Genomic DNA, 27,324 nt, shown 5'->3' with positions numbered 1-27,324 from the left:
TGGTAGATTTGTGGAACCTCTTCTATAGAAGAGGTTAGATGGCAGGAACCCACCCCTGATGCCACATGAATAGGCAAAAATAGGTTACAAAATGTGGGGCATTACCATTCTGGGTGCTGTGCAGACTACAAAAATTGTGGACCTGCAAGGGCACAGCTGTCTACTTCTGGATTAGAATGAGAAATGGAAAAATAAGGAGGATGCATGTCAGTAATGGTATCCTCTTTTCTTCACTACCAGTTCGGTAGCAGGAGCGCACGTATCTGGGCATGCGCAGAACCTTCTGCACATGCGCAGAAGCACCATGATGACATCTGGGTGGGTGGGCGGAGCCTCACGCCGCCGCCATAACCAGTTTGCCTGAAACGGTGCAAACCAGCAGAATGCCACCTCTGATGCATATGGTTGGAAAGTGAAATTACGGGAGTCCTCATTTAACAATCAGTTGCTTAGCGACTGTTCAAAGTTATGACAGATATAATTCCCGGCTCAATTATGATCATAAGTCAAGTACCACCTGCATCTCTCTCTCACTGAGAGATATGAGAAGGATAAATTAATAACATCTACCTCCCTTTTAAAAAACATATAAATTACCATTTTCCTTTAAGTAGAATAAAAGAAAAAAAAACACCTTGGATATCCCCAAGAGAAATAGAAGTCTCAAGGTTTATGCAACGCTTTCTGACATTAAGTGTACAAACCAAACACTCTGATTGTATCCTAGCTCTGGCTTAAAAATGGTCTAAAACGGCTTAAAATTGTCAGCATCCGGAGATGTCCTTTATTTTGTTTTTTCGTTGAAATCTTGTGTCCATTGGGTCAAAGCCTCTTTCCTTAGCTCCAAACACTGCCCAAGGAGGAGTCAGTGCTACATAGTCAGCAGAAGTGAATGTTTTAATTCCTCCACTCTGTTCATATTCATGGACCAGTTCTTGAAAGCGATCATAATCAATCCAGGTGTGCCATTTCCCTCCGATTTTGAACTGGAAAAAAAAAGCAGACAGTTGATCATGATAATAGAGGTGTGGGGGTTTTTTTTGTTTTTTTTTTTAAAAAGAAGGCTTACTCTAAAGATGTTTATTATAAGATACTGATTCGGACAAAACTGTGAAAAAACACACTCGGCCAGTTTTCTCCAAGCTGGTTACTCTCCTTATGTAGAGATTTCAATCCCCAGAATTCCCTAGCTAGCATGACTATTGCTAAGAATTCTAGGAGCTCAAATCCATCTGGAAGACAGAAAGTGAGAAAGCTGTACTGAAAAAATAATCTTGTTTCTTGTTTGGATTAGTGTGCTATATGAGCCCAGCCATTTTTTTTTCTTCAAAAAAAAACATAATTAAACAAATCTTTCTTTAGTTTGATGTATGATTTCTAGCCAAGTTTATTGAAGGTATCTTTGGTATGATACACAACCTTAAAACAATGTATGAGTCAGGGGTGGGTTCCTGCAAGTTCTAACCTCTTCTATAGAAGAGGTTCCACAAATCTACAGTGACGTTTAGAACCGGTTTCAGCTCCCTCCCCCCGCCCGTCCGCACATCATCAAGATGAAGAGCGAGAGGAGGAATTCTGGGAGCTGAAGTCCATAAGTCTTAAAGCTGTCATGTTTGAACACCCCTGGGGTTTTTCTTCTAAAGGGTTAGGGGTGCAAGGGTCTTGTAACTTGACAGCTTTAAGACTTGCATGCTTCAAATGCCAGAGTTTCTGAGCGAACATTTTGGTTGCTAAGCAAAAGCGTTGTTAAGTGAGTTTCACCACTTAACAAGTTGGCCACATCCACCCAGTCACATGACTGCCAAGCCACTCCCACTCAGTCACATGGCTGGCAAGCCACTCCCATCCAGTCACATGGCTGGCAAGCCACTCCCACCTGGTCACATGGCTGGCAAGCCACTCCCACAAAGCAGGCCACACCTACAGAAGAGGTTCTAAAAAAAATTGAAACCCACCACTGCTATGAGTACTAAGATTTCGACTGAGTCAATCTCCCCCAAAGGTGCTTTTTCAAAAGGCAACTGGACTTTGGTTTCCTTTGAAAATGTTTCACTTCTTATCCAAGAAGGTCCTTCAGTTCAGTTGAAGCTGAAGCTTCTTGGATGAGAAGTGAAAACATCTTCAAGGAAAAACAAAGTCCAGTTGCTTCTTAAAAACACCTTTGGGACAGCTATGACCTGAGAATCTCCACAGGCATCAATCTCTCCTCCTTCACTCCACTTGGACATCCTAATATCAAAGCTAACCTTTTTTACTGCCATAGATCAGTATTTTGCATCTCAGTTATATACAAGTTCCCTAACCCTGCTCTCCGCTCAGATGTTACAATTTATTTAGTACAGCCTGCTCCACCAAGCAGAGATTTTTGATTGTCATGGATTGTCCTCAAAGAACTTCCAGAAGTGGCCCAAAAGACTGGGCATCTCTTCTCATTTGGAGAACAGGAGCATGATGTCATTTTTCCTTGGTTGGATTAGATTTCCGATTTTGAGTATCCATAACGTGCCTATTATTTTGATGGCTCTTTTACCACACTTTTGCGTGTCCCGTTGTTAAATTTATTGTGACTTGAATGCTGGACTCCCTCACAGTATCCATAGATGTCACTGTGACACCATTATCTAGGCTCTTTGCCTCAATTTAACTTTGGCTTTAGATTTTCCAATAGCAATTAATCACAGACCTGACAGGCCTCCTTACACTAAAAAAAAATGCTGGCACTTACAAATATGTTGTTTGCCCAAACAAAAAATGGAAAAGCTGGACTGATAGAGAAAGTATCCTGCAGGACTAGAAGAGTAATATGGAACCATCTTACCAGAATTTCCTTCTGTTAAATGGATATTTTGAGATTGGCACCCACTAAACAGGGCAGCCTTTGGCAAACCGGCAAAGCCATGGCAACCATTTACAGCAACAAATCACATGGCCTGAATCAAGAAGAGGCCTGTGGCTCAAAAATATTGGCACCCTTATTTTAAAAATGTTGGTTTTTAATGGTTTATAATTGTCATAAAGCAGCTTCAAGAACATTACAGGTAGTCCTCAATTAATGACCACAGTTGAGGTCAGATTTTCCATCGCCAAGCAAGGCAATTGTTAAGTGAGCCATACCTGAATTTATGATCTTTCTTGCCACAGTTAAACAAATAGTTGAAGTCAATTAAGTGAACCATGTTTTGTTAAGTGATTCTGGCTTCCCCCCATTGACTGTGGTTGTTGAAAGCTGCCCAGGAAGATTGTAAATGATGATCAAATGACCCAAGGATGCTGCAAACATTGTAAAAACATGCCGGTTGTCAAGCATCTTAATTTTAATCACATGATCATGGGGATACTACAGTGGTCATGAAGGAAAAGGACTGGTCATAAGTTACTTCTTTTTAGTGGCATTGTAACTTTCAATGGTCACTAAACAAATACAGAGAGTCCTTTAGTTACGGCCACAACTGAGCCCCAAAATTTCTATTATTAAGTGAAACATTTGTTAGGTGAATTTTACCCCATTTTACGACCTTTCTTGCCACCATTGCTAAGTGGATCACTGCAGTTGATAAGTTAGTAATCCGGTTGTTAAGTGACTCTGGCTTGCCCGGTGACTTTGCTTGTTAGAAGATTTCAAAAGGAGATCACATGATCTTGGGACACAGCAACGCTCCTAAGTATGAACCAGTTGCCAACATCTGAATTTTGATCATATATATCAGAGGTGTCAAACTGGCAGCCCGCAGGCCGGATGCGCCATGCACAGGCCACGCTCACCCCAGCTCCACAAAGGGGGAAAATGTAGTGATACGTCACATGACGGCAACATGATGCCACGAGTTTGACACACGTGATATATATGATCATGTGGAACACTGCAAAAGTCGTAACTGTGAAAATTGATCCTAAGTCAGTTTTTTTTCAGTGCCGTAACTTTGAACAGTCACTAAATGAACTGTCGTAAGCCCAGGACTTGCCTGTAGTTAGTTATAAGCCAAAGACTATCGGTTGAGCTGAAGAAAAAGAGTCTACAGTGCCAATAATACATATTTCAATCTTCCTAACCAGAAGTTTCGGGAAAAGACCCAAAGAGGCTTAGAATTACCTTCTTGTGGGCAATGAGGAGGCAGTTGGAGTGCTCGTGTTCGCTGGCAATTTCATAGTCTGGGAGGAGGTCAACCAGCTCCTGCACAAAGCGCTTCACTTCTTCATGCCAAGGGACGTTGGCCATGGTGAGGCTGCTGGCTGAACTTTCCCCACAGTACGTCACGCCCTGTTGAAGAAACATTTATTCAAGAGTAGACCCCCTGGACTTCTCTCACATTCAATTTTTGGATTTTTTTGTTCAATATAATGTATTGGCGTAGAGCTAGGAAGCCCTAATGGAGTAACGTTTCAAATTACCATATTTTTTCTGACTGTAAGACGCACTGGTGTATAAGATGCACCAAGATTTTGAAGAGATAAGTAAGAAAAAGGTTTCTTCAACTCAGCTTTCAGCAAAGCTTCAACTCCCAGAATTCCGCAGCCAGCAAAGCTTCAACTCCCAGAATTACCCAGCCAGTAGCTTCAACTCCCAGAATTCCGCAGCCAGCAAAGCTTCAACTCCCAGAATTACCCAGCCAGCAGCTTCAACTCCCAGAATTACCCAGTCAGCAAAGCTTCAACTCCCAGAATTACCCAGCCAGCAAAGCTTCAACTCCCAGAATTCCGCAGCCAGCAAAGCTTTAACTCCCAGAATTCCGCAGCCAGCAAACTTCAAATCCCAGAATTACCTAGCCAGCAAAACTTCAGTTCCCAGAATTACCCAGCCAGCAAAGCTTCAACTCCCAGAATTCCCCAGCCAGCAAAGCTTCAATTCCCAGAATTACCCAGCCAGCAAAGCTTCAACTCCCAGAATTACCCAGCCAGCAAAGCTTTAATTCCCAGAATTACCCAGCCAGCTTTGCTGGCTGGGGAATTCTGGGAATTGAAGTCCGCCAGGCTTAAAGTTGCCAAGGTTGGAGATCCCTAATCTAGATTCAAAGTTCTGCTGGCCAGGCACTCCCACAGTCATGTGACCACATGTTAGGAAGTCAGCAACTGGCCCACATTGATGTGCATTTGCAGTGGCTCCCAGTGACATGACTGTGATTTATGTTGTTGCTGTAAAAGGTTTCCAGCAAAAAAAAAAACACCCCATAGTGAACAATGGGTTTGCTTTACGACCTCCAAGTTCACTTAACAATCACCGCACCAAAAAAGGTCATAAAACCAGGCAGAATCAAATGGTGACCCACTTAAAGACCTTCACAATTTGTGACCATAATCGGGGTCTCAATTACAGTTAAGTCGAAGACTACCTGTATCAGAATGTCACATCTTTAATATTAAGCTGACTAAAGAATGATTATAGGGATGCGGTAGATCAGTGGCTAAGGTGCTGAGCTTGTCGATCAGAAAGGTCAGCAGTTCGGTGGTTCGAATCCCTAGCACTGCGTAACAGAGTGAGCTCCTGTTACTTGTCCCAGCTTCTGCCAACCCAGCAGTTCATAAGCATGTAAAAATGCAAGTAGAAAAATAGGGACCATCTTTGATGGGAAGGTAATAGCGTTCTGTGTGCCTTCAGCGTTTAGTCATGCCGGCCACATGACCACGGAAACGTCTTCAGACAGCGCTGGCTCTTCGGCTTTGAAACGGAGATGAGCACCGCCCCCTAGAGTCGGGAACGACTAGCACATATGTGCAAGGGGAACCTTTACCTTTTTCTTTAAGAATGTTTGTTCAGTTCAACCAGGGAAGGACTTCAAACTGGATAGAAAATGAATGTGCCGGTTGGCCCTGCTCTTTTCCTACCCGGTCTCCATAGATTCAGCTGGAAGCCTTGAAAGGTCCAAGCAGATAGTCCCAAGAACCTTACAAGCAGGGCATGAAAGCAATAAGCCTTCACCTTGTCTGTCCTCAGCATGAACTCCCTCATGATGGCTAACGTTCTTTCCGCCATGAATTCATAGGCTACTCGGCAAAGCCTCTCTTAATTCTGAGTTAGTCGTGTAGCAGGTAGAACAAAGGGAAAGGGTACAGATGGAGTCACACAGAATGTAGAATAAGGGGGCAAGGTATAGACTGAAAAGCAAAATGTCCCCTAAAATTGTTTGTGGAAGTAGCTGGAACCAGGCCTAGTCAAATTTGCCATTTCTCATACATAAAACATTTGCCTGAAAAACCACAAACTCACACAAAAGGTCGCGCGTGGGAGGCAAGAAGGACCCACCCTAACAATCAACAACTCACCTTAACCTCTATGAAGTCCGGCTTCCCAAGAAACACCAAGTCTGAATAAGCTTTCAGCTCCTCCACATTCCAAGCTTTCACCAGGGTTAACCTGTATACGGTGCGCTGATGCTAAAAAAAAAGTTAGGAGAGAGCAGTTTTCAATGGCAACATGCAATAGTAAATACAAATAAAAGGATATGAGCAGGACTGTACATCAGGATGCACAGTCTGAGACCGAAATGACATAACTGGTGCCGAATTTAGCATTTAGTTTTCAACTGAAAAGAGCACTGAAGAGAGATTTATTTTAGCTATGACAGTTCACTGTAATCTGAACTTTTGACTCAAAGAATGTAATTCATAAAGTTTTGGATGATGTTATAAAATCATATAAAATCGTGATGGCAAACCTATGGCATGTGTGCCACAGGTGGCATGCGGAGCCATTTCTGAGGGCATGCGAAGCGTTGTCAGCTCCAGGGCGGACATCTGATTTCGGCCTTCTTTTTGCCTCTGGAGGCTTCCCTGAAATCTCCAGAGGGCGAAAAACAGCCCTACAAGCCACCCAGAAGTCGGAAAAGAGGTTGTTCCCAGCCTTTGGAGGGCCTGTGTGGGGATGGGGCGTGGGAGGAGGCCGTTTCCACCCTCCCTGGGCTCCTAGAAAGTCTCTGGAGCCTGGGGAGGACGAAAAACGGGTCCACCGTGCTATCGTGCGCCAAAAGCAGGGGGAGAGGCCACTCCTCCCGCTTTTGGCACACGATGGCAAAAAGGTTAGGCATCACTGATATAAAAGATCCACAATTATTTTCAAGTGCCAAGGGGGAACCAATCATAAGTTGAATGCCATACCTTTTCAGCTAAGGCTTGCAAGCTATCTAGAAACCGCCTCCAAAAGTCTTTAAAGAGAGGTCGATCAATCTTCTTCAGACTGTCTTTGGTGCTGGCATCCACACTGACATACAGCTGTGTGACAGGCTGGAGATTCCTGTGTGTGAGGCAACAGTGAAAGCTGTGAAATTGTGGAATGCTGCTATTAAGGTTTTTTAGGAAAAAGAAGTTAGAACTCAATATATCTTGGATGGCAGCTGCTCTGGATTCCAGATTACTTCTAAGAACATGTGTGACACTGAGGTCCAAAATGGGATAGTGTGGATATAGAAAGCAGTTCTTATCTAACTTTGCATCTAGCATGATAGAGACTAAATTAAACACATAAATCTTGAGTCCGTGTGTATTTTCCAAAATCCCTATTGCGCTCCTCAGTCTCTCCAAACATGACTATCAATTTTCAGAGAGACAGATGGGTGAAATTATTAATTAAGGAAATAATCATATCAACTGTATTGAATTGATTTAATTTCAAGTTCATTCAAAGTCAATTATTGTCCAAGCTACAGCCATTACTGTACTTCTGGCCTGCCTACTTTTCACAATGAATCCCTCAGGACATTATCCCAATTGTAGGCTGAAGTAACAGAATAACAGTGTTGGAAGGGACATTGGAGGTCTGTTCTAGTCCAACCCCCTCCTCAGGCAGGAAACCTGATATGATTTCAGAAAAATGGCTATCCCATCTGTTTGCAGCTCCAACAAATGGGAAGGAAGAAGTACAACATTTTAGGATTATCACCTAATTTCCTCTGGAAACTGTGCATTTGTAACCAAAAAACTTGAAATGTTGCGATGGTGCAGCAGCTTCAGAAACTGGTTGATCTGGGGATACATGATTGGCTCCCCAACAAGAGACAGTGCACAATGCTTGGCCTCCATCCCTTCTCTGAAGCGGTCATCTCTCACGCCGGGGACTCCTAAAAACAGAATGAAGTCATTTCCAACCAGGCTGGTGAGAATAGTTTGCAGCAGAGAGGATCAATTCAGGTCCAGTCATATCACCATGATTTACAATTTTTTTTATAGAAATTGGCTTCTACTTCTGGTTTCCTAAAAGACCGCCCATTGAGAGCAATGGGTTTGTTTAATGGGTACAATGTTTGCTTAATGACCATGGCACTCGCTTTACACTGCTGCAAAACATTGTAAAATGTTGTATGGGTACCTTGACTTACGACCTTCATGATATGCAATGGAAATTCCGGGCAGTCTAAAGTAATGTTTCTCCTCTTTCCAGAACAGCTTCCGTAAACAAATCTTCTTAACCCAACTAACATTCATTCAAGATTCTTTTGACTAAAGAAGAACAGCAAAAGCTTATGTTTCTTCTTATTACAGTATCTTTCTGTCTGATGTTCTCCAAATGGGCTGCTATTATATTCTCCAGATGTGTGGCAACTATAATTTCCAGAAATAAAACAGCCTAGGGTCCAATTTAATCATATATACCTAGGATGAAAAACTTGGAAGCTGTGACATAACGGAAGCATTCTTAAAAGAGGCTCTCTTCCCTCAAGTGTTAAGAGATTTCTATATTCACGATTCAATGTCTTTTTAAAAAGATCATACTTATACAGTATGTGCCTCACCTACCTTTAAACTGCTTGATCAAATTCTGATGGTTCTCAATGGCCTCCTGCAAGATCATCTCTGGCTGGTCCATCTTCCATCGCCACTCTGTGCCAACAGGATTTGTGTGGTGTCTGAAAAATAGAACTGTATAATTAAGAAATAATGCTATGCACCTGAGAATTAATCTGACAGTTTATGATATGGATGTTAAACTCAAGGCCCAGGGGCCAGATCCAGCCTGCGGAGTGCTTAGCTTTGGCCTGCAGGGTCACCCTGGAAAACGCAAAGGACCGGAACACGGTGTGTCTGCCAGGGAAAACAGAGCTCAGGAGGGCCACATTCTATCCTCTTGCGCTCTGTTTTCACTGGCAGAGGGTTGCAGGAAGTTGTCGCAGCTGAAAATGATGCTCGGGAGCCTGTGTTCACTGGCAGAGTTCTTGGGGCCACCACAATTGCCCAATAAGAATGTCAAGCTGGCCATGCCCATCCGGGCCATGCCCACGCTGGCCCCCCCAAGGTCAAACACAATGCTGATACGGCCCTCAATGAAATTGAGTTTGACATCCCTGGTTCAAAATTAAAGCAAGCACTTTTTTGATCATTTGTCTCTTGGTAGAATCAATCCCAGAGAGCAATCCTTGTGTAGTGGTTAAGGCATCAAGCTAGAAACCGGGAGATTGTGACTTGTATTCCTGCCTTAAGCATGGGAAGCCAATTGGGTGATGTTGGTCCAGTCAAGCTCCCTCAGCCCTAAGAAGCAAGCAATGGCAACCCACTTCCAAAATCTTGCCAAAAAAATGGCAGGGACTTGTCCGGGCAATCATCTACACTGACTTGGAGGCCCAAACATTTGAACATTTTTGCTAAAGAAAAATTCAGTCCCAGATCTTTACCTCCAACAGAAGACACATTTATTAGCACAAGCCAAGCTTGGTGTGGTCTCCATACAGCGGTGGCTTTCAATGCCGTAAAAGGTGTGCTTGTAACAGCCTCCTCTCCCACGAAGCATCGACTATCAGACAAATGTGAACAACAATAAAATAAATAACGGTAGCCTCAAGAAGGTGCTGCTACTACAAGCATTTACTTTATACCAGCAGTCACTCACTGGTGGTCCGCGAGAAAAATAATTTGCATTTTTTATATTGCACTAAATCAGTGGTTCTCAACTTTCCCAATGCCGCGACCCTTTAATACAGTTCCTCATGTTGTGGTGACCCCCAACCATAAAATTATTTTCGTTGCTACTTTGTAACTGTAATTTTGCTACTGTTATGAATTGTAATGTAAATATCTGATATGCAGGATGTATTTTCATTATTACAAATTGAACATAATTAAAGCACAGTGATTAATCTGCCAATCTTGGTTTGGGAGAAGATCAGCCAGGCTGGGATTTTCCAGGATAAAACGCCCTCCCTGCCTCCTCCAGCAGCTGTTTGTGGTTTACATGAGTTTCACTTTATTAAGTTTACTTTTTTTACATTATGTTCCCCCCACCCACCCACCCACCCAGTTTTCTTTCTTTTTTCTTTCTTTCCATTCCTCCCTCCATTTTCTTTTTTCTTTCTTTCTCTTTCTTTCTTTCCTTCCATTCCTCCCTCCCTCTTCTTTCTTTCTTTTTCTTTTTCCTCCCACCCTCCCTTTTCTTTCTTTCTTTCTTTCTTTCTTTCTTTCTTTTTCTTTTTCCTTCCATTCCTCCCTCCCCTTTCTTTCTTTCTTTCTTTCTTTCTTTCTTTCTTTCTTTCTTTCTTTCTTTCTTTCTTTCTTTCTTAGAATCATTACAACCAGGCGTGGGAGCACGTAGCGGTTAATTCGTGCGAGCAATCTATTTAACACAGATTAAAAAGTTGCCCTTTAAATGGGATTTTAAACAGAGGCTTAAGCTACATGAAGCTATGCTTCCGTCCCAAGTGGAATTCCTCAGGATAGAAGGATTGGATGGGCGGGGCCTGTCCTCCCCTGCCAGCCTTTCCTGGGAGCCAAAAAGCCTCCGAGCTCAGTTTAGCCCGCAGGACAGGACCGGCGGCAGGGGCGGCAAAGGCAGCATCCAGGCCCAAGGCGGCTTGAATCTGAAGTTTAGACTCCACCTCACGTTCCTTGAAATCCCCACGGATGGGCTCCAGAGTGGCCGCGCAGAGCATCGTCGTGGCTCCACACCGTAAAACACATAGGTGCGCGCGCACACCCTGTACAATTAACCTCGGAGACTTCGTAATGGAGGGAAAGTGTTCCTGCGAGGGAGGAAGGGGCTTAGGTCCTGCTCCGGGCTGTAATTGTGCGGGGTGTGTGCACGGCTATGTTTTCCATGCCGCTGCCAGGTACTTTTAACTACATCTAAATCCACAACCAGACCTGTCATCAAGAGCCAAGCTCAGGAGCCCGAATTGGCCCCATTCACACAATGAAAACCTGCTTGCTAAAAGTACCATAAACTATGCACAAAGGAAAAGAGCAAAAAAAAAATGCAATGCAACTAAACAATTTAAAAATACAAGTGGAATTATTATTAAAAATAAAATGTAACAGAGAAAATGATATGTATGAAAATATAAAGTTGGGTTTCCTGAAATGCCACCCCGAGAACCCATCAGATAAAGTAAATAGGCAAGGACAACAACGGAAAGGAGGAAAGATGAGGATGGAAAGGAAGAAAGGGTAAAGCAGAGGGAGTAAAGGAGAGGAATCAAGAGTAGGAGAAAGGGTAAGAAAGAGGAGAAGAGAGGAGAAGGGGAGGAAAGAGAGGGGAAGAAGGGAGGAGAAAGGAGGAGGGAAAGGAAGAAAGGGTAAAGCAGAGGAAGCAAAGGAGGGGAAGTAAGAGTAGGAGAGAGTAAGAAAGAGAAGAGAGGAGGAGGGGAGGAAAGAGGGGAAGAAGAAGGGAGGAAGAAGGAGGAGGGAAAGGAAGAAAGGGTAAAAGCAGAGGAAGTAAGAGAGGGGAATCAGGAGTAGGAGAGAGGGTAAGAGGGAGGAGAAGAGGGGAGGAGGGGAGGAAAGAAAGGGGAACAATAAATTTTATGGTTGGGGGTCACCACAACATGAGGAACTTTATTAAAAGGTCGTGGCATTAGGAAGGTTGAGAACCACTGTATTAGTTGCTATTGTTATCGCCACCATAACTGGTTTACTTGAGGGACCATCTCACCCCACTGGGATTGGCCCATCCCACTCATGCTGGCAGAGAAGGCATGCTGCGGGTCACATCAGCCCAATTATTCTGGCTGGTGGGGTCCAGGAGGGCCTTCTCTGCTGCTGCTGCTCCTGCCCTCTGGAACAGGGGTCTCCAACCTTGACAACTTTAAGACTTGTGGACTTCAACTCCCAGAAATCTTAAAAGTTACCAAAGTTGGAGGCCCCCTGCTCTGGAACATCTCCCCCCCCCCCCACATGTGAGATTGGACCCAACCCTTCTATTCTTTTGTAAGGGCCTAAAAACCTGGTTCTGGCAGTTGGCTTGGGGCCCCGGTGGGGGTGGGGGGTGGAGAGCAGCACAGTAGAGGTGGTTGATTTAGTAATAACAGATCCTTTAGGTTTTAATGTTTCAGTTTAATTATTTATGTTTTAACTGTATATGTATAGATACATTTTTATGACTGTAAGCTGCCCAGAGTTACTCTATCGCAGTGATGGCGAAACTTTTTCTTATGGCGTGTCAAAATTGTGTGCGCCCACTCAATCTCCCCACCCACTTGTGCATGTGCACACAACCCCGCCACCCTCGCACGCATGCATGCGTGACCCTCTCCCCAGGCTCCAGAGGCTTTCCTGAAGCCTGAGGAGAGTAAAAACGGTCACCCCCGATCCCCCAGAAGCCCTCCGGAGGCCGGAAACAGATTGTTCCAGAACTTCCGGTTGGGCCATTGGGACCGTTTTTCACCATCCCCAGCCTCCGGAGGCTTTCCTGAGGCCGGGGAGGGGGGGGGGAGACAGTCCCCACAGGCCAACCGGAAGTTTGGGAATGAACTTCCGGTTGCCCCTTTGGGGCCATTGTTTGCCCCCTCCCCGCAGCCTCCGGAGGCTTTCCTGAAGCCTGGGGAGGGCGAAAAATCAGCTGGCCGGCATGTCCATGCGTGCCAGGGCTGACGGCTGGCATGCCACCAAATATGGCTTGCGTGACACGTGTGCCATAGGTTCACCATCACGGCCCTATGGTAAGATGGGTGGCCAATAAATTCTACCAATAAATAAATTTAAAAATTGATTCGAAAAGCAGCACCTTTGTCCAACGGCAAAGCTTCACTCCAGAATGGCTCCCAATTAATCTATAACCTGAATGGGGGGAAAAAGAGAGGGGGTTGGAGAAACTTTGAAACTACAACTAGAAGACCTATTCTAACTTCCATACAAAATTAATAAAAGGCTACACTATTCTGCTCTGTTTGGAGAGTCCAACCTGCTGCTCAAGGACTGGAGCTCCCCAACTGCATCCTTTTAGGGCGACTGAGCTTTTTAAACTGGCCTCTAAAGGGAGCAGGAGGCGTGGCTACACAATCTTTAAATTCAGTCCTTGGGCAGCAAGCTGAAGTTAACCCATGCTTGGACTGTCCAAGCAGCGCCTAGGAGAAAGAAATGGTAATAAAGATCCTTGTGGGCTATCAAATATAAGCACTTTAATACAAGCAAACACTTTTGTTCAAAGTCAGCTCCAGTAAGTATCTGAATTCTCAGAATAGTGTAAAGCACAAGGTGCTTTATTTGGTTTTGACTATTTTATGTGATTATATTGCTTTCAATACTGTGAAAAGCATGATTTATGTCTCAGTGCATGCCTTATTCAATAAACTACGGTCAAGTAAATTATGGCTTAGCATGATATATAAGAGAGCCATTTTGATGTACCAGTAGAGGTGAAGGCATTGGGTTAGAAAGGGGGAGTGAATTCTAATCCAGCCTTAGGCACAAAATCAAGTAAGTAACCTTGGATCAGTCAGTCTCTCTCGGCCCTAAGAAGAAGGAAAAGGCAATTACTTCCAAGCGGGCTGCCAAGAACACTGCAGGGCTTAACTAAATAATTGTCAAGAGTCAAGACTGACTTGAAGACAAAAATGAACACGCAAAACAAACAAAAGAATATAAACCTAGCCATTTAATTGCTCTGTCTCCAACTGACTCCTCTTACAATAAAGCAGTGTTTCTTAACCTTGGCAATTTTAAAATGTGTTGATGCTGGCTGGGGAATTCTGGAAATCCACACATCTTAAAGTTTGCAAAATTGAGAAGCACTGCGAAAAACGGCCCAACACTCAAACCGGAAGTTCGGGAATGGACTTCTGGGTTGCCTGTTGAGCCATTTTTCTCTCTCCGGAGGTTCCCGTAAACCGGAAGTTGGAAAATGGGCCATTTCGGGCCTCCAGGGGAGCAGGGGAGGCCGTTTTCGCCCTCTTCAGGCTCCTAGAAAGCCTCTGGAGCCTGGGAAGGGCGAAAAATGGACCTACCAGGCCCACTGAGAGTTGAAAAATGGGCCGTTTTTGGCCTTCGGAGGGCCTCCGGGGCAGCTGGGGAGGCCATTTTTGCCCTCCCCAGACTCCAAGAAAGTCATGCGCGGGGAAGCAGGTGGTGGCGGTTTCCATGTGTGCATGTGCAGGGAGCACGGCATGGGGGTTATTAAATTATTGGGGTGGGCACGTGAGCGTGTGCGACAGCACGCGCACATGATTTGGCACCCGAGGCGAGAAAGGTTCGCCACCACTGACCTATATGGTTCTCCCAACCATTTTATCCTCACAGTAGCCCTGCAAAATAGACCAGGAAAAAGAAGAGTTCCAATAGGACATATGTAGCTCAGGGTTCAACAGTGGAGGCCTTTATAGTGTCTGAGCTTCTGGTTTGCTTGCAGAAAACAAGCTCAGAGTCTTTATCTTACTAGGTAACATCCTCAGTCCAAATGAGTGTGGGGTCTGCTCCCTAATTATATGCAGAAGTTTGTCACGCCAGTTGGGGTTACCCACTGAAGAACAGTCTCAGAATCGAAGTTATTCAATAAGCTTCATGGAAAGTGGGAGCCAGAGCATCAGGTTTCCTTATAAGAAGCTCTAACTACATCACTACACCAATTCCCAAAATTCTTGCAATATCCAAGCTTGTCTTCCTGTAGCTGCTCAATTTCTGAACATAACATATAAAGAAATAAACGCTAGCTTGAAGAGAAGTCTGGACAATATTATGAAATATAATATTGCTGGTTTGAGTTCGATCGAGCTCGGCGATTTGGTTGCAAACATTTTGTCCACAAAGAAACATCTTCAGTGCGCTTTGGATTGTGCTTGTCTGGGGGAGCCCTGGCCTTTAAATAGCTAAATCAGTCCTGGTCTGATTTCAGTGCTCCCCCAGACACGCACAATCCAAAGTGCACTAAAGATGTCTCCTCAAATGAGGAAGAAACATTTGCAGCCAAATCGCCAAACTAGGAGCTCAAACGAACAACATCCCAACCCAAGCTACTAATATTCAAAGACATTTCTTTAGGAAATATGGCTGCAAATGTTATGCCCCTTTCCCCAATTACATTAGAGTCTATCTGTCAAATCTTTAAAAAGACTTACGTGGCCACCCATTTCAACATACATCTCGAGTGGCTAACAATAATCTAAAACATTTAAATTGTGTTCACCTGCAACATTGGGAATGATACATTCCAACTCCCTAAATATTTGAACACAGAATAGCCTTTTTGAAAACCAGGTTAAATGGGTTGTCATCAAGTATGTTATATGGTAGATTTTTTAAAAATCCCATCTCTCAAGATATTTTGTCCCTTAATGGAACTCTAAACGAGTGGATTGTATTTTTGTTGCGTTGTAAATTTTATAAGTTTTGGAAGGAAGTTATTTGTGCTATTTTAAAATCTAAACCAGGAAGAGATTCTTCTGAATATGCAAATTTTCACTTGCAAATGAAAATCCTAAGCATCCCAGCAGAAAGAGCCAGATATTTAACTGTGATTATAAAAAAAGGCTTTTAATAACAAATGAATGAGATGGCATCTTAAATCTATTGTGTAATGTTTTTAAATATTCTACTTGTTATAGCCATTTGATCTAATGCCAAGTTTAGATTATGATTATGTAACTTGTCTCAGGCCTTTTAAGGTAAAGGTAAAGGTTCCCCTCGCACACATGCTAGTGGTTCCTGACTCTAGGGGGCGGTGCTCCTCTCCATTTCAAAGCCGAAGAGCCAGTGCTGTCCAAAGATGTCGTCGTGGTCATGTGGCCAGCATGACTAAACGCCGAAGGTGCACGGAGCGCTGTTACCTTCCCACCAAAGGTGGTTTCTATTTTTCTATTTGCATTTTTACATGCTTTCGAACTGCTAGCTTGGCAGAAGCTGGGACAAGTAACAGGAGCTCACTCCGTTACTCGGCACTAGGGATTCAAACCACCGAAGTGCTGACCTTTCTGATTGACAAGCTCAGTGTCTTAAGCCACTGAGCCATCGCATCTCTTGGCTGGGGCCTTTTAGCTGTAAATAAAATTGATTGAGTGCATTTAAAACACCAATAATAGCTACAGTAAATACACTAATTATAATGACAATCAACATAGGTTGCCCCTGCACTGCAACTCCATCACCTTGCTTTGTGAGTGCGTCTCGAAGAGCAGGGGTGATCATCTCTCTTCTCTCATCCTCCCCTCTGCCATGTTGAGTTCCAACTCCAATGGGAACCTCTCCGTTAATCTGATGGTCTTTCTGTGCAAGAACAACATTTTTTTAAAAAAAGGAACTGATCTGTTCTGCTTCGTTCTTCACAGGTGGAGAAATCCTTCCATTAAAATGCTATGGAAATGCTACAGCTTTGGCCAGCTTCATAGGATGGCATTTTTACAATGGACAATTAAGATTGTACTAGCAACTGAGACATTCAGTGACAGAAAGAAGTGTGATTTCTACTGCTATCGCTGCCAGGAGTTAGCAGCGTAACAATAGGGACATCCTAGAAATACAAGTAGTTCTCAATTTACAAAAAGCAACTGTAAGTTCAGTTGCTAAGCAATGGATTGTAAAGCATAACCCTACTGCTTAGCAATGGAAATTCCTGCAGTCCCAGTGGCCTTTGTTAACCAAATCCCATTATCATTAGGCAAGACAACTTCCTGCTAGGTTCCCACAACCAAGTCAACGGGGAAGCCAGTAGGAAGTTGCAAACTCAAGTGGGTTACAAACAAGCCAAAAGGCAAGTGACTGCTGCCAGTTTGGGGAGGGCATGAAGGGGTGCAAGATGTTGTGAGAGAGCGATGGAGAGAATGTATGGGTAGCATGGGAAGGGTGGGAGAGGGTGCAAAGGAGGCCTGACGAGGCTTGGGCAAATGGCCTGTATAGTGCAAGAACAAAGGAGCTGGGAGAAGGTGTACAACTTCACCCAGCAACTTCCAAACTTTCCTGCTGGCTTCCTCATTGACTTTCTGGGGAAGCCAGCAGGGAAGGTTGCAATGGCAATCACATGATTACAGGACACTGTAACTGGCTGTAATTGCAAGCTGGTTGCCAAGCACCCAGATCACGCTCATGTGGAGCTCTGAGGACCAGTCATAACTATCATTCATTCAACACTGTTGTAACTTTGAATGGTGACTGAATGATTGTTAAGTCAAGAAACACATGTGCAAGCAGAAAGGTCTTTGGATCAAGGGCAAAATTCTCCTTACCTGAGATTTCTTCATTTGGCCCATCACTTTGCCCAAATCTTCAACATCCACAACCTTATCTTCACCTCTACCATTCTCTGTATCTGATTCCTCCTCACTTGTGGTTTCAAAGAACTCTTCCTCCTGACATGCAAAACAAGGAACAAGAAAGCACAAGTCAAGTTTCCATTCTCTAGTTAATGAGTTATCAACTGAGTTGTCCTTATGTCCAGCACTGACACTCTTTGATGCTTTCTCCAGAAAGTGGTCAGAAGTGTGTGTACCAATAACCAGCATAATACAACTCATAAAGACGTAGCCCTGGAAGAGACAAACTCAAAATCTACTTTTTCCATGGATTACACCAGTAAAACTCAGAAAATTTAAGAAAAACACTTGAAGGATCTTAAAGGTATAATGTGCTTTGTTTGATTTTTGGCTTAGAAAACTGTACAAATCAATCGTAATGGTTGGTAAACAATGATTTCTCTCTTAGTATGAATAGGAGCCTAACCAATTCTGATGTAGCATGTAGTAAACCCAGCTACGATGAAACATTTACAAAGGTTCCAGCTACAGAGCAATTTCTTGAGTGAAGCAAACTATCAATATGACTGGCAGGAAAAACATAGAGAGTCTAGCAGTAAAAGAAATAGCTGACAGTGGGACAGAAACAAAGACATGGAGAGAGACTGAAGGATGGTAAAATGAGTAAGAAGAACATCAGATAACTGTTAGAGACTCTTTCAGCAGGATTCCTGTATTGAGCAGGATTAGAATCAGCTCCTAAACAACCCTTTATAGGATGTTTGATTCTAAAGATAAAGGTTCCCCTCGCACATATGCGCTAGTTGTTCCCGACTCTAGGGGACGGTATTCATCTCCGTTTCAAAGCCAAAGAGCCAGCGCTGTCCAAAGACATCTCCATGGTCATGTGGCCAACATGACTAAATGCCGAAGGTGCACGGAGGCAGTTACCTTCCCACCAAAGTTGGTTTCTATTTTTCTACTTGCATTTTTTACATGCTTTTGAACTGCTAGGTTGGCAGAAGCTGGGACAAGTAACGGGAGCTCACTCAGTTAGGCTGCACTAGGGATTCGATCTGCTGAACTTTCTGATTGACAAGCTCAGTGTCTTAGCCACTGAGCCACTGAATCACTGAGCCAAGAATGAGTTTGATTCTACAGCAGCAAAAAAAAAAATGAGGAAAGAATAAGAAATAGAATTATTGGAACAAGTGAATGGAGAAGATAAATGGAGGAGGTGTGAACAGCAAAAAAAAAGGTGGAGAAAATTCTCAGAGTTATGGAACTATGCATGCAGCTCAAAAGAAGGGTAAAAAAAATCCCAGATTGTTCTGTAATACATATAGGCACATATAGATAAGGTTCATCACACAAAACAAGCAAGAGAGCCAAAATCATAGAGTTCTACCAGTCCTCTCCACTTACTTCTTTCCCCCCATGTTTTGAGGTCTCTTGTTCTTTTGCTTCTTGGCTCCCTTTTGATTTGGATCTACATTGCCCTTTTTTGCATCTCCCACTACAGGCCTTCTGGTCCCCTTTGGCAAGAGCTTGAAGCCTCGTGAGCAACTTGGCCTTCCAAGCCTCAAAATCAGCCTCAATGCTTCCATGCTGGCTCTTCACCACATTGCTGTCCCCTAGAGCACATGACAGAATGCGTCGAGCACCCAGCATCCACAGCCACTTGTCAAAGTTCCTGCTCACCTGCAGAGGAAACAAGAGGCAGAGAGGCAATGTTTGGATCATAACAGGTGAACGATTTAATGGGCATATTTGAAAAGTTCCAAATTCAAAAGAGTCTGTCCCACCTCCTTTTTTCTTCCTGTTGTATCACTTCCATCAACACTTTTGTCTCTAAACCCACAAGAGCCTTCATATTACCGTATTTTTCAGAGCATAAGACGCACTGGAGTATAAGACGCAACAAGATTTTGAAGAGGAAAAAAATTTTAAAACATTTTTGCACTCTGCAAACCTCCCAAAAACGGCCCATTTTTTGCAAAAACAAGTCCATTTTTTTTTCTCAAAAAAGGGCATGAATAGCCCTTAGGAGGCTTGTAGAGTGCTCCTGGGTGGTGGGGGAAGGGGGCAAAAACGAGCAAAAAAAGGTCCATTTTTTTGTGAAAATGGGTCCATTTTTGTCCAAAAAAAGGGCATGGGTAACCTTTAGGAAGCTTATAGAGTGCTGCTGGAGGTTCAGGGGGCAAAAAACAGACCTTTTTTCACTCATTTCTGCCCTCCCCAGCCCCCAGGAGCACTCTGAAAGCCTCCGAAAGGCTATGCATGGACATTTGGTGAAGGGGCAGAATTTCAGGAGGCAAAAAATGCTCTATTCAGTGTATAAGACGCTCCCAGATTTTCTGCCTCTTTTTTGAGGGAAAAAGGTGTGTCTTATACACCGAAAAATACAGTATATAGCAAACTCGGGAAAGATATTAGAGGAAGTAACTACTAGAGCCATGGTGGCAAATCTATGGCATGCGTGCCAGAAGTGGCACCCAGAGCCATCCCACGCAAGATGTGAGGCCTTGCTGGCTTCTCTTCCACGTTCCTGTGCACACACATACACTGGTCAGTTGGCCTTCGCGCACGCGGGAGCACCGCCAGAAATCGGAAGTTTTGGTGCCGGCCCTGCATGTGTGCCGGAATGCTGCTCTTCCAGGTTTTGGCACTACTGCGCGCGCGAAGGCCAGTGAGGCCGTGGGGTCCAGGCGGGATGGTTTTGCATGCCATTTCCGGCATGCAGGTCAGCACATGGCGACCTAAAAGGTTAGCCATCACTGTACTAGAGAATCAAAGAGAATACACACATTTTTCTATCTGTTAAATGTAAAGATGCCATTAATCCAACGTGTACTCATTCATTCTTTGGCATCCTTCAGTCTCAAAAGACTACGGTATCGTTCTCTGGAAAGAGGTCCTAAAACAGCATCTGGTACGGCTAAAAAGGCCAATTCGGGAGTGGCAATCCCTTTCACACTGAGGGCAGATACATTCGTCCCTTGCCCAGCCCCCAAATTTCGCTGGTTCCGGGACTGCCTCTTTGCCTCAGCCTGCCGAATAAGTGTCTCTTTGAATTGGAGAAGGCCATGCTGCGTCTTTAGCTTCCAAGCTGAATGATCAGAGGTCAAGGTTCCCCAGCTGTTTATGTCCATTCCCAAGGCCTTTAAATCCCTCTTGCAGATATCCTTATATCGCAGCTGTGGTCTCCCTCTGAGGCGCTTTCCCTTCACTAATTCTCCATGTAGATCTTTTGGAATCCGACCATCGGCCATTCTCACGACATGCCCAAGCCAGCATAGACGTTGCTGTTTCAACAGTGTATACATGCTAGAGATTCCAGCACGTAAGACAGTCACTATTGGACATCTCAGTCAGAGTGACAGAGTAGTGGGGGGAAAAATACTCTTCTGACTGCGAATTTTTTTTTCAGCCATCCTTCTAACTTGCAAATTCACCAGATGTTCTTTAAAGTGAAAATAATGTTCATGCTCCACTATTGTATTTCATGGCTTTCTACTGAGTCCATATAACCATTTATATTTGTCACTTGTTGAAAAGGAGAAGATATTAAAATATCACCTGGTTTACTTTACAACCATTTCTACAAAATTGACACTGGTCCTATAGCGTTTGACTTATGACCACAATGACTTACAACTACAATTCTGAGATCAACAGTGCTTGTAACTTGAGAACAAACTGTTATCTATAACATGCAGAGATGTGGGATTTTTTTTTTTAAAAAGGAAACTGGTACTCACAGTGTTGAAGTGGTCAGCATACACCGAATTTCCCAAACCGAAGACAGCGTATCGCAAGCCCTTCAGATATGCTTTGCCAACTCTGAAGTCATTGGCCGTCTCTTCCAGCCACTTGCAGAACCAGGCTGCATTCGCCGTTGGTTTGCCATCAGTGTAAGTGGCAACTAAAAACACGCAGATATTCTGGCTGCTTATCTGAACAGTTAAAGGAAAACAGGTTTTTTTTGTCTGTCATAACATTTAAATCAACCACAGTTCTTTACTGTTCATAGTAAAAAAAGAAATGCCAAAATTTCATTCAAAATAACTCATCTTTGAACTCAGATGAAAAGAATTCTTCTCACTCCATTCCTTCTCAGATTCTGCATGCCACTCAAGGATATCAAACTATTAACTGTTCAATATATTATTAGTATGGTATTTTTCATGCAAAGGAGATGTTTTGTAGCCTTTTTCTCCTCAAATTCTCCCAAATAACATCGCTATTTGGAATATTATTCTCTTTTGATGGAAGACAGACCATTCTGAAGAAAGTCTATCGGGTCACTAAGGGTTGATACTTACTTGATGACATAATCAAACAATTAAAATGTTATTTTGATATTGCTGTTAACCATTAGGACATTGATTCTGTCATCTGTCACTGTCTAATCTGTCCATCTGAAATCAACCATACTTTAGGCAATTTACCGTATTTTTCGGACTATAAAATGCACCGGAGTATAAGAAGCACCAAGATTTTGAAGAAGTAATTTTTTAAAAATAAGTTTGTGCCCTCCCTGGCCCCCAGGAGCACTCTGTAAGCCTCCCAAACTCTCTGCATGCCCCACTTTTTGTGAAAAAGGGGAATGCAAAGAGTTTGAGAAGCCTGCAAAGTGCTCCTGGAGGCTGGGGAGAGCAAAAATGCAATGCTTTGGGGGGGAGGGGATTGGGAGGAGAAAAACAGCCCCCTTTTTCGCAAAAACGGGTTGCGTGGAAGGTGTGGGAGGCTGTAGAGTGCTCCTGGGAAGGGCAAAAAATGAGCGAAAAAACAGGGCGTGCAGAGAGTTTGGAAGGGCTGCAGAGTGCTCCTGGGGGCTTGGGAGGGCAAAAAAAGTCCCCGTTTTTATGAAAAACGGGCTCATTTTTCGCTTATTTTTGCCCTCCCCAGCCCCCAGGAGCACTTTGCAGGCCTCCCAAACCCTCTGCGCGCCCATTTTTGCAAAAAACAGGACAGGGTTTTCAGGAGGCCAAAAATGCTGTATTCGGTGTATAAGACGCACCCAGATTTTCACCCTTTTTGGGGGGAGGAAAAAGGTGGGTCTTATACTCCAAAAAATATGGTACATAGTTAAAAACAGAATACAGGTTTAGAATAAAATTAAAACAGCAACTAGAAATAAAAGGATACATTTATAGAACTATGGAAAATGGCTCTACTGTATACAGTTAATCAAAAAGGTCCTTTAGAAGAGCTATTTTTTTTCTCCTGTATCTGGAAAACCATAAGGCTGGAGGTAATTGTTGTTTTGGGGCCATGTTATACCAAAGGTAGGGTACTGCTGTAGAAAATGTCACTATTGCCCATCACGATGCTTCTTGGGAAATGGGGATTCTTAACAGGCTTCCCTTGATGTCCAGGTAGTATGGACAGAAACTAATATGGAAAAACAGTCCCCAAGCTCAGATTCATATATGGCTTTAGTGACTAGCACTTTAAATTGTACCTGGAAATCCACTGGTAATGATACAGCTCCCAGAACAGAGGTGTAATATACCAATAATGTAACTGAATGTGTATGCCGATACCTTCTGGATCACATGAAATTTTGGTGTGGTTTCAAGGCAGCCTCACATAGAGCAAATTGCAGTAATCTAATAGGGAGTCTCAGTTTGGTTAAAGGCACTGGGCTAAAAATTAAGAGATTCAGAATTGTAATTCTGCCTTAGGCACAAACTCAGCGCGATAACTTTGGGTGGTCATTTTTTTTTCAACCTTAAGCAGAAAGCAATGGAAACCATTTCTGAAAAAATTGCCAAAAAAACTGCATGGACTTGTCCAGGAAATTGCCAGGAGTCAAAATTGACTTGAAAACAAACAAATCAAAAGATAATAAAGGCATAAACAACCATCCTCAGTTCATCCAGCTCCAAGCAAGACCTCAGGTGATGCACCTCCCACAGCTCTCCTGGCCACAGTTTTTACTTGCTCTTAAAGCAGGAGCCATCAAACCATGAGGACCCACAAATGACATTCCAGCTAGAAGAGATGAAGTACAAACCTCATCTATGAGAGAGTCATCCGGATCGTAATCTTCCATGTTAATAATTTCTGCTGGCAAATTAATGCAGTCAACAGCTTCAGTAAGTACCAGTGCAAACCGCTAGAGAGAAAGAAAGAAAAAAAAAACCCCAGTGAAGATCTGTTTCATACAAGAAAGCCACACTAGGTGATGCTTTGACTGATCTATGAAGAAGAAATTGCTTCAGTTTTATCTCTTGCTATTTTTCAAAGATTCTTGGGTGCAAGGCAGGGAGATGCTAAGGTTTAGCACTGAAACAGCAGCTTGGTCTCACACATAATCCCCACCATTATTTAAGAACTGCAGATATCAGGAGAAACCCCAGAGGACAAAAACCTTAGAGGCTGCTTCCAGTATTTGGCAGTGAGAAAACGCTGAAATGGAAGGATTCCAGCAACTCTTGTGATTGGAAGATGCCCGTACACAAACATTAATGTATCTAAACTGGCAGGAAAAATCTCCACTCTGAATAGGACTCAGAAGGACTTGGAGTGGGAGCTCACAAAAGCAGAGATGGGCAACCTGCCACACACAACCTCTCAAACCTTTGGTTGCAATTCCTTATAAAAAAATCAACAATAATGTCTTCCAAATGGAAAAATTCTAAGAGTACAATGTACCCTCTAAAAATAGGCTTACCGCAACGAAAACAAAACACCAATCTCTCCCCAATCCTCAAATTCCATTACTCTCTATGCTATCTATGATCAGCCACACACACTTTTGCTTATCAATCTTATACTGTAGCCCTTGTCCTCTTGCTAGAAAGAGATAGAAATGTGGCTCTCCGACAGGAACTTGAAAACTCTGTGCATCACCATGCTGGTTTGCTGAAGTTGAGGATACTGTTCTCTGATCTGATACAGGACAACTGCTACAAATGCCCAAAAGGGCACGTTATTCCTCAATTACAATCCCAGTGAGCTTGGATGAAAAAAAGAGTTACTGGCTGAAAATTATCTGGACGGTGTTAGTGTTGAATGAGAATTTGAACTGTAATCTCTGTACTGCAAATCTAATACCGGAAATGCTACATGACACTTGCAACTTCAAGGCAGGAATTATGGATGTAGCAGCCAAGAAGCCTTTAATTTTGATCCAGTTTTTGAGTATAACTATGCACCACTTAAGGAAACATTGGACAGCATTTAAATCCCCTTTCTTATGTCTTTTGTTCACTATCACTACCAGTTTATTACACCCCAAAACAATTTCATATTCAAATTATTTCTTTATAAGTAACAGATTTTCAGGACTCAAATTAGGATAAAAAAGGGCCAAACTCTGAAGGTAGGAATTAACCAAAAATATCTGAGTGTGCTTTTTTTCTTCTGAAAATGGTCAACTAACTCTACTCAATGAAAGGAGAAAGAAGACATGGCTGCAGGATAAATTAATTCACCTCTTGCTGGATTAATGAACTATTTACCTTTGCTGTTCCAGTCTGGGTACCATAGAATACCTTCACTCCAGCTACATGGACTTTCTGAAGGCTTGGATCTTGCTGTTCTTTTTCAGCAGCTGTGATTTTAGGAATTCTAAATTCTGCAAGGCGATTTTTGTTCTACAAAGGAAATATTTAAACAACAGAGTCTCAGAAATAAACTTTATCTCTTTTTTCCTGGTGCCATAAAATAGTCATTTTACGCCTCAATGCAGATGACATACAAGTTAAAAAAACAGAATTGTCTAAGAAAGTTTTCTCTTACAGAGGAATACATCCTGTACCTGAACAAGAGAAATTAAGTAGCCAGGCAAGAAATATCATCCACTAATACCGAGAGGACAACATATCAATTTGTCCTTATAAAATATCCTCAGAACATTTGTATTTTACCCTAATCCTGGCTCTATGTTTGCCAAAATCATGTCATTCCAGATGTTCTATGTACCAGATAATATATATACACGATTCTATAAATATATTTCATTCCCTGGAGAAAAAAACAAGAAACTACAACTATACTTGCGTAGTTTGCCTCAACGGGTTTAATTTCTGAATAAACCTGCAGAAGATAGTACTACATTTTTGATGGGAAGAATTTGCCCCCTTTGGGATGCAAATACTTCTGGATATTTTGCTATTGAATGTTTCTTAGTCTCTCAACTGCTTGAGCTCTCAGGAGGCTGCAACCACAGAGATTCCATCATCTTTCCATCGAGGTTGAAGTTACCAGAACTGAAAATATTAGACACAATGAGAATAACATTACCTGCTCTTTGGCTTTGTTGAGGAACTGGAAGCAAAACCAAAGGCTGATTCCAAAAGCTGCACATGAATAGAGGTAAAATCGGTTCAGCCACAGGAAAGTTAAGTGAGCATGGAGATTGTCCCAGGTGTCTGCAGGAGTATCTGAAACACAACAGAACAAAATGTTACTATTTATAAAAGCCAGATATCAGGATAAATTGGAAATTTGTTCTCTGGTAAACATGCTTCAGACCAAATTAAAAGAGGCACTATCATTGTATAATCTTAGAACTGTACTGTTTGGCAGGGACCATTAAGGACATCAAATCCAACAAGCTGTTCAACTCAGGAGCCAAAATTAAAGCATCTCAGATACGTTACTAAAACATCAATTGCCATTCCTTCAACCTTTCTTTACGGGACTTAATTTCTAGTCTCCTGATCATCTTTCTTGACTTTCTCTGAACCTGCTCAAAGTTCTCTGAATCCTTCTCAAAGTGTGATACCCACAGCCTTTATGGTATATAGAGCAGTGATCTGACCAAAGCAGAAAAGAGTGGAACAATTATTTACTATGATTTAGAAATTATGTTTCTGTTGATGCAGTCCTAAAATTGCATGTGCCTTGTCAGCAACATCATGTTGCTTGCTCATACTCCATTTGCAATCAGTTACTATTCCCAGATATTTTCCCACCATCATTATCATCTGTAAGTTATGTCCTCAGTGGGATCAAAAGAAGCACGATGATTGCAGCTTTGTCAAAACCACATTATTTTTATGAGTACTGATGTCAAATGCACATACAAAAGATCTGGCTTGAGTTTTTCATTTTTGTTTCCTAAGTTAATTATCATTATAGCATCCATTGTGAGCCCTGCTAGATATTTGACATCAACAATTAATTCAGCTTTTGTGGGGATAGGATTCATGCTGTGCTAATTGCTTTATTATATTTTTTATATATTTGAGATAGGCAGACATATAAATTGAATACATAAATATGAAATAAAGTGCCACTAGAGATCAAGCAAGCTCTGCCATAATGTACTTAAGTTTGACCATACTTGTTTGGTTTTCTTGTGTTTTATACTTTTAGTTACACTTGTACTATTATTTTTACTGTACTTTTGTAAGCAATCATCAGAACCATTACACGAATAAGAAAACTATAACTTTTATAAATTAATATTTACTAATCAAGGAAGAGCAAATACATTTTGAGATGGGGAGTATAAGGTCTATGCAATCACGAATGAATACTTGTGGGTAAGTGTCACTAAGTGCTTTTTCTTAAATGTCAGGTAATGTTTAAGTAAACCTTGCAAAATCGTCCTATTTATTTTCCCAGCAAACTTTCGACCGCTGCCCTTGCCCAACCCAGCTTCCAACTGAACCGTGTTTGCTTTTTACGGAAATTATACAACTTTTTAGATCCTGAATCTTCAACGAGCTCCAGGACTTCCGTGTGCGTAAAATACGCTGAAGGTTTAAGAATCCGTCGCTTGTCAAAAAAAAACCCCACCTTTGCATGCTTTCTGGAGAATAAACCGCATCTAAGCACAATTAAGTAAGGTTTTTCGCCTCCGAGGACTTACCCATGTCTTCCTTCCCAAGCGGCAATTGCCGACCCTACCGAACGATGTTTATCTGGTTCTATCGGGATCGGAGCGGGGGTCGTTCCCCAGCAGCCCCATCACTCGCCCCACGAGCTCGCAGACGCAGCCATTTTGCACCTTCCA

General features: G+C 42.8%; 1 protein-coding gene across 1 annotated transcript; it reads right to left on the bottom strand.

Moving 5' to 3' along the window:
- Positions 1–755: 755 nt before the first annotated feature.
- On the bottom strand, positions 756–27,324 carry LOC106540770 (S-adenosyl-L-methionine-dependent tRNA 4-demethylwyosine synthase TYW1). Its single transcript, XM_087717310.1, has 16 exons — positions 27,181–27,324; positions 25,605–25,744; positions 24,821–24,955; positions 23,371–23,472; positions 21,110–21,304; positions 18,774–19,049; positions 17,343–17,465; positions 16,269–16,386; positions 12,917–12,969; positions 9,597–9,715; positions 8,725–8,834; positions 7,871–8,048; positions 7,090–7,225; positions 6,259–6,369; positions 4,091–4,258; positions 756–986 (listed from the first exon to the last, which is right to left on the bottom strand). Exons 1-16 carry the CDS (start codon positions 27,182–27,184, stop codon positions 765–767), a joined length of 2,190 nt encoding a protein of 729 aa, XP_087573436.1. The 5' UTR covers positions 27,185–27,324; the 3' UTR covers positions 756–764.

The sequence above is a fragment of the Thamnophis sirtalis genome, unplaced genomic scaffold (assembly GCF_051295495.1).
Source record: "Thamnophis sirtalis isolate CommonGarterSnake01/CBP01778 unplaced genomic scaffold, rThaSir2_p1.2 scaffold_6, whole genome shotgun sequence".
In the NCBI taxonomy this organism is placed as follows: Eukaryota; Metazoa; Chordata; class Lepidosauria; order Squamata; family Natricidae; genus Thamnophis; species Thamnophis sirtalis.
Note: the sequence above shows the minus strand (reverse complement) of the source record. Positions and strands in the feature narration are given on the sequence as shown.

Excerpts from the sequence above, each read along its gene's own strand:
- LOC106540770 (XM_087717310.1), bottom strand. Across the intron at positions 21,305-23,370 it reads ATGACTCTCTCATAGATGAG|ATAAGCAGCCAGAATATCTG; the intron begins GTTTGTACTTCA and ends TTAACTGTTCAG. Across the intron at positions 12,970-16,268 it reads AGACGCACTCACAAAGCAAG|GTTATAGATTAATTGGGAGC; the intron begins GTGATGGAGTTG and ends CCCCCCATTCAG.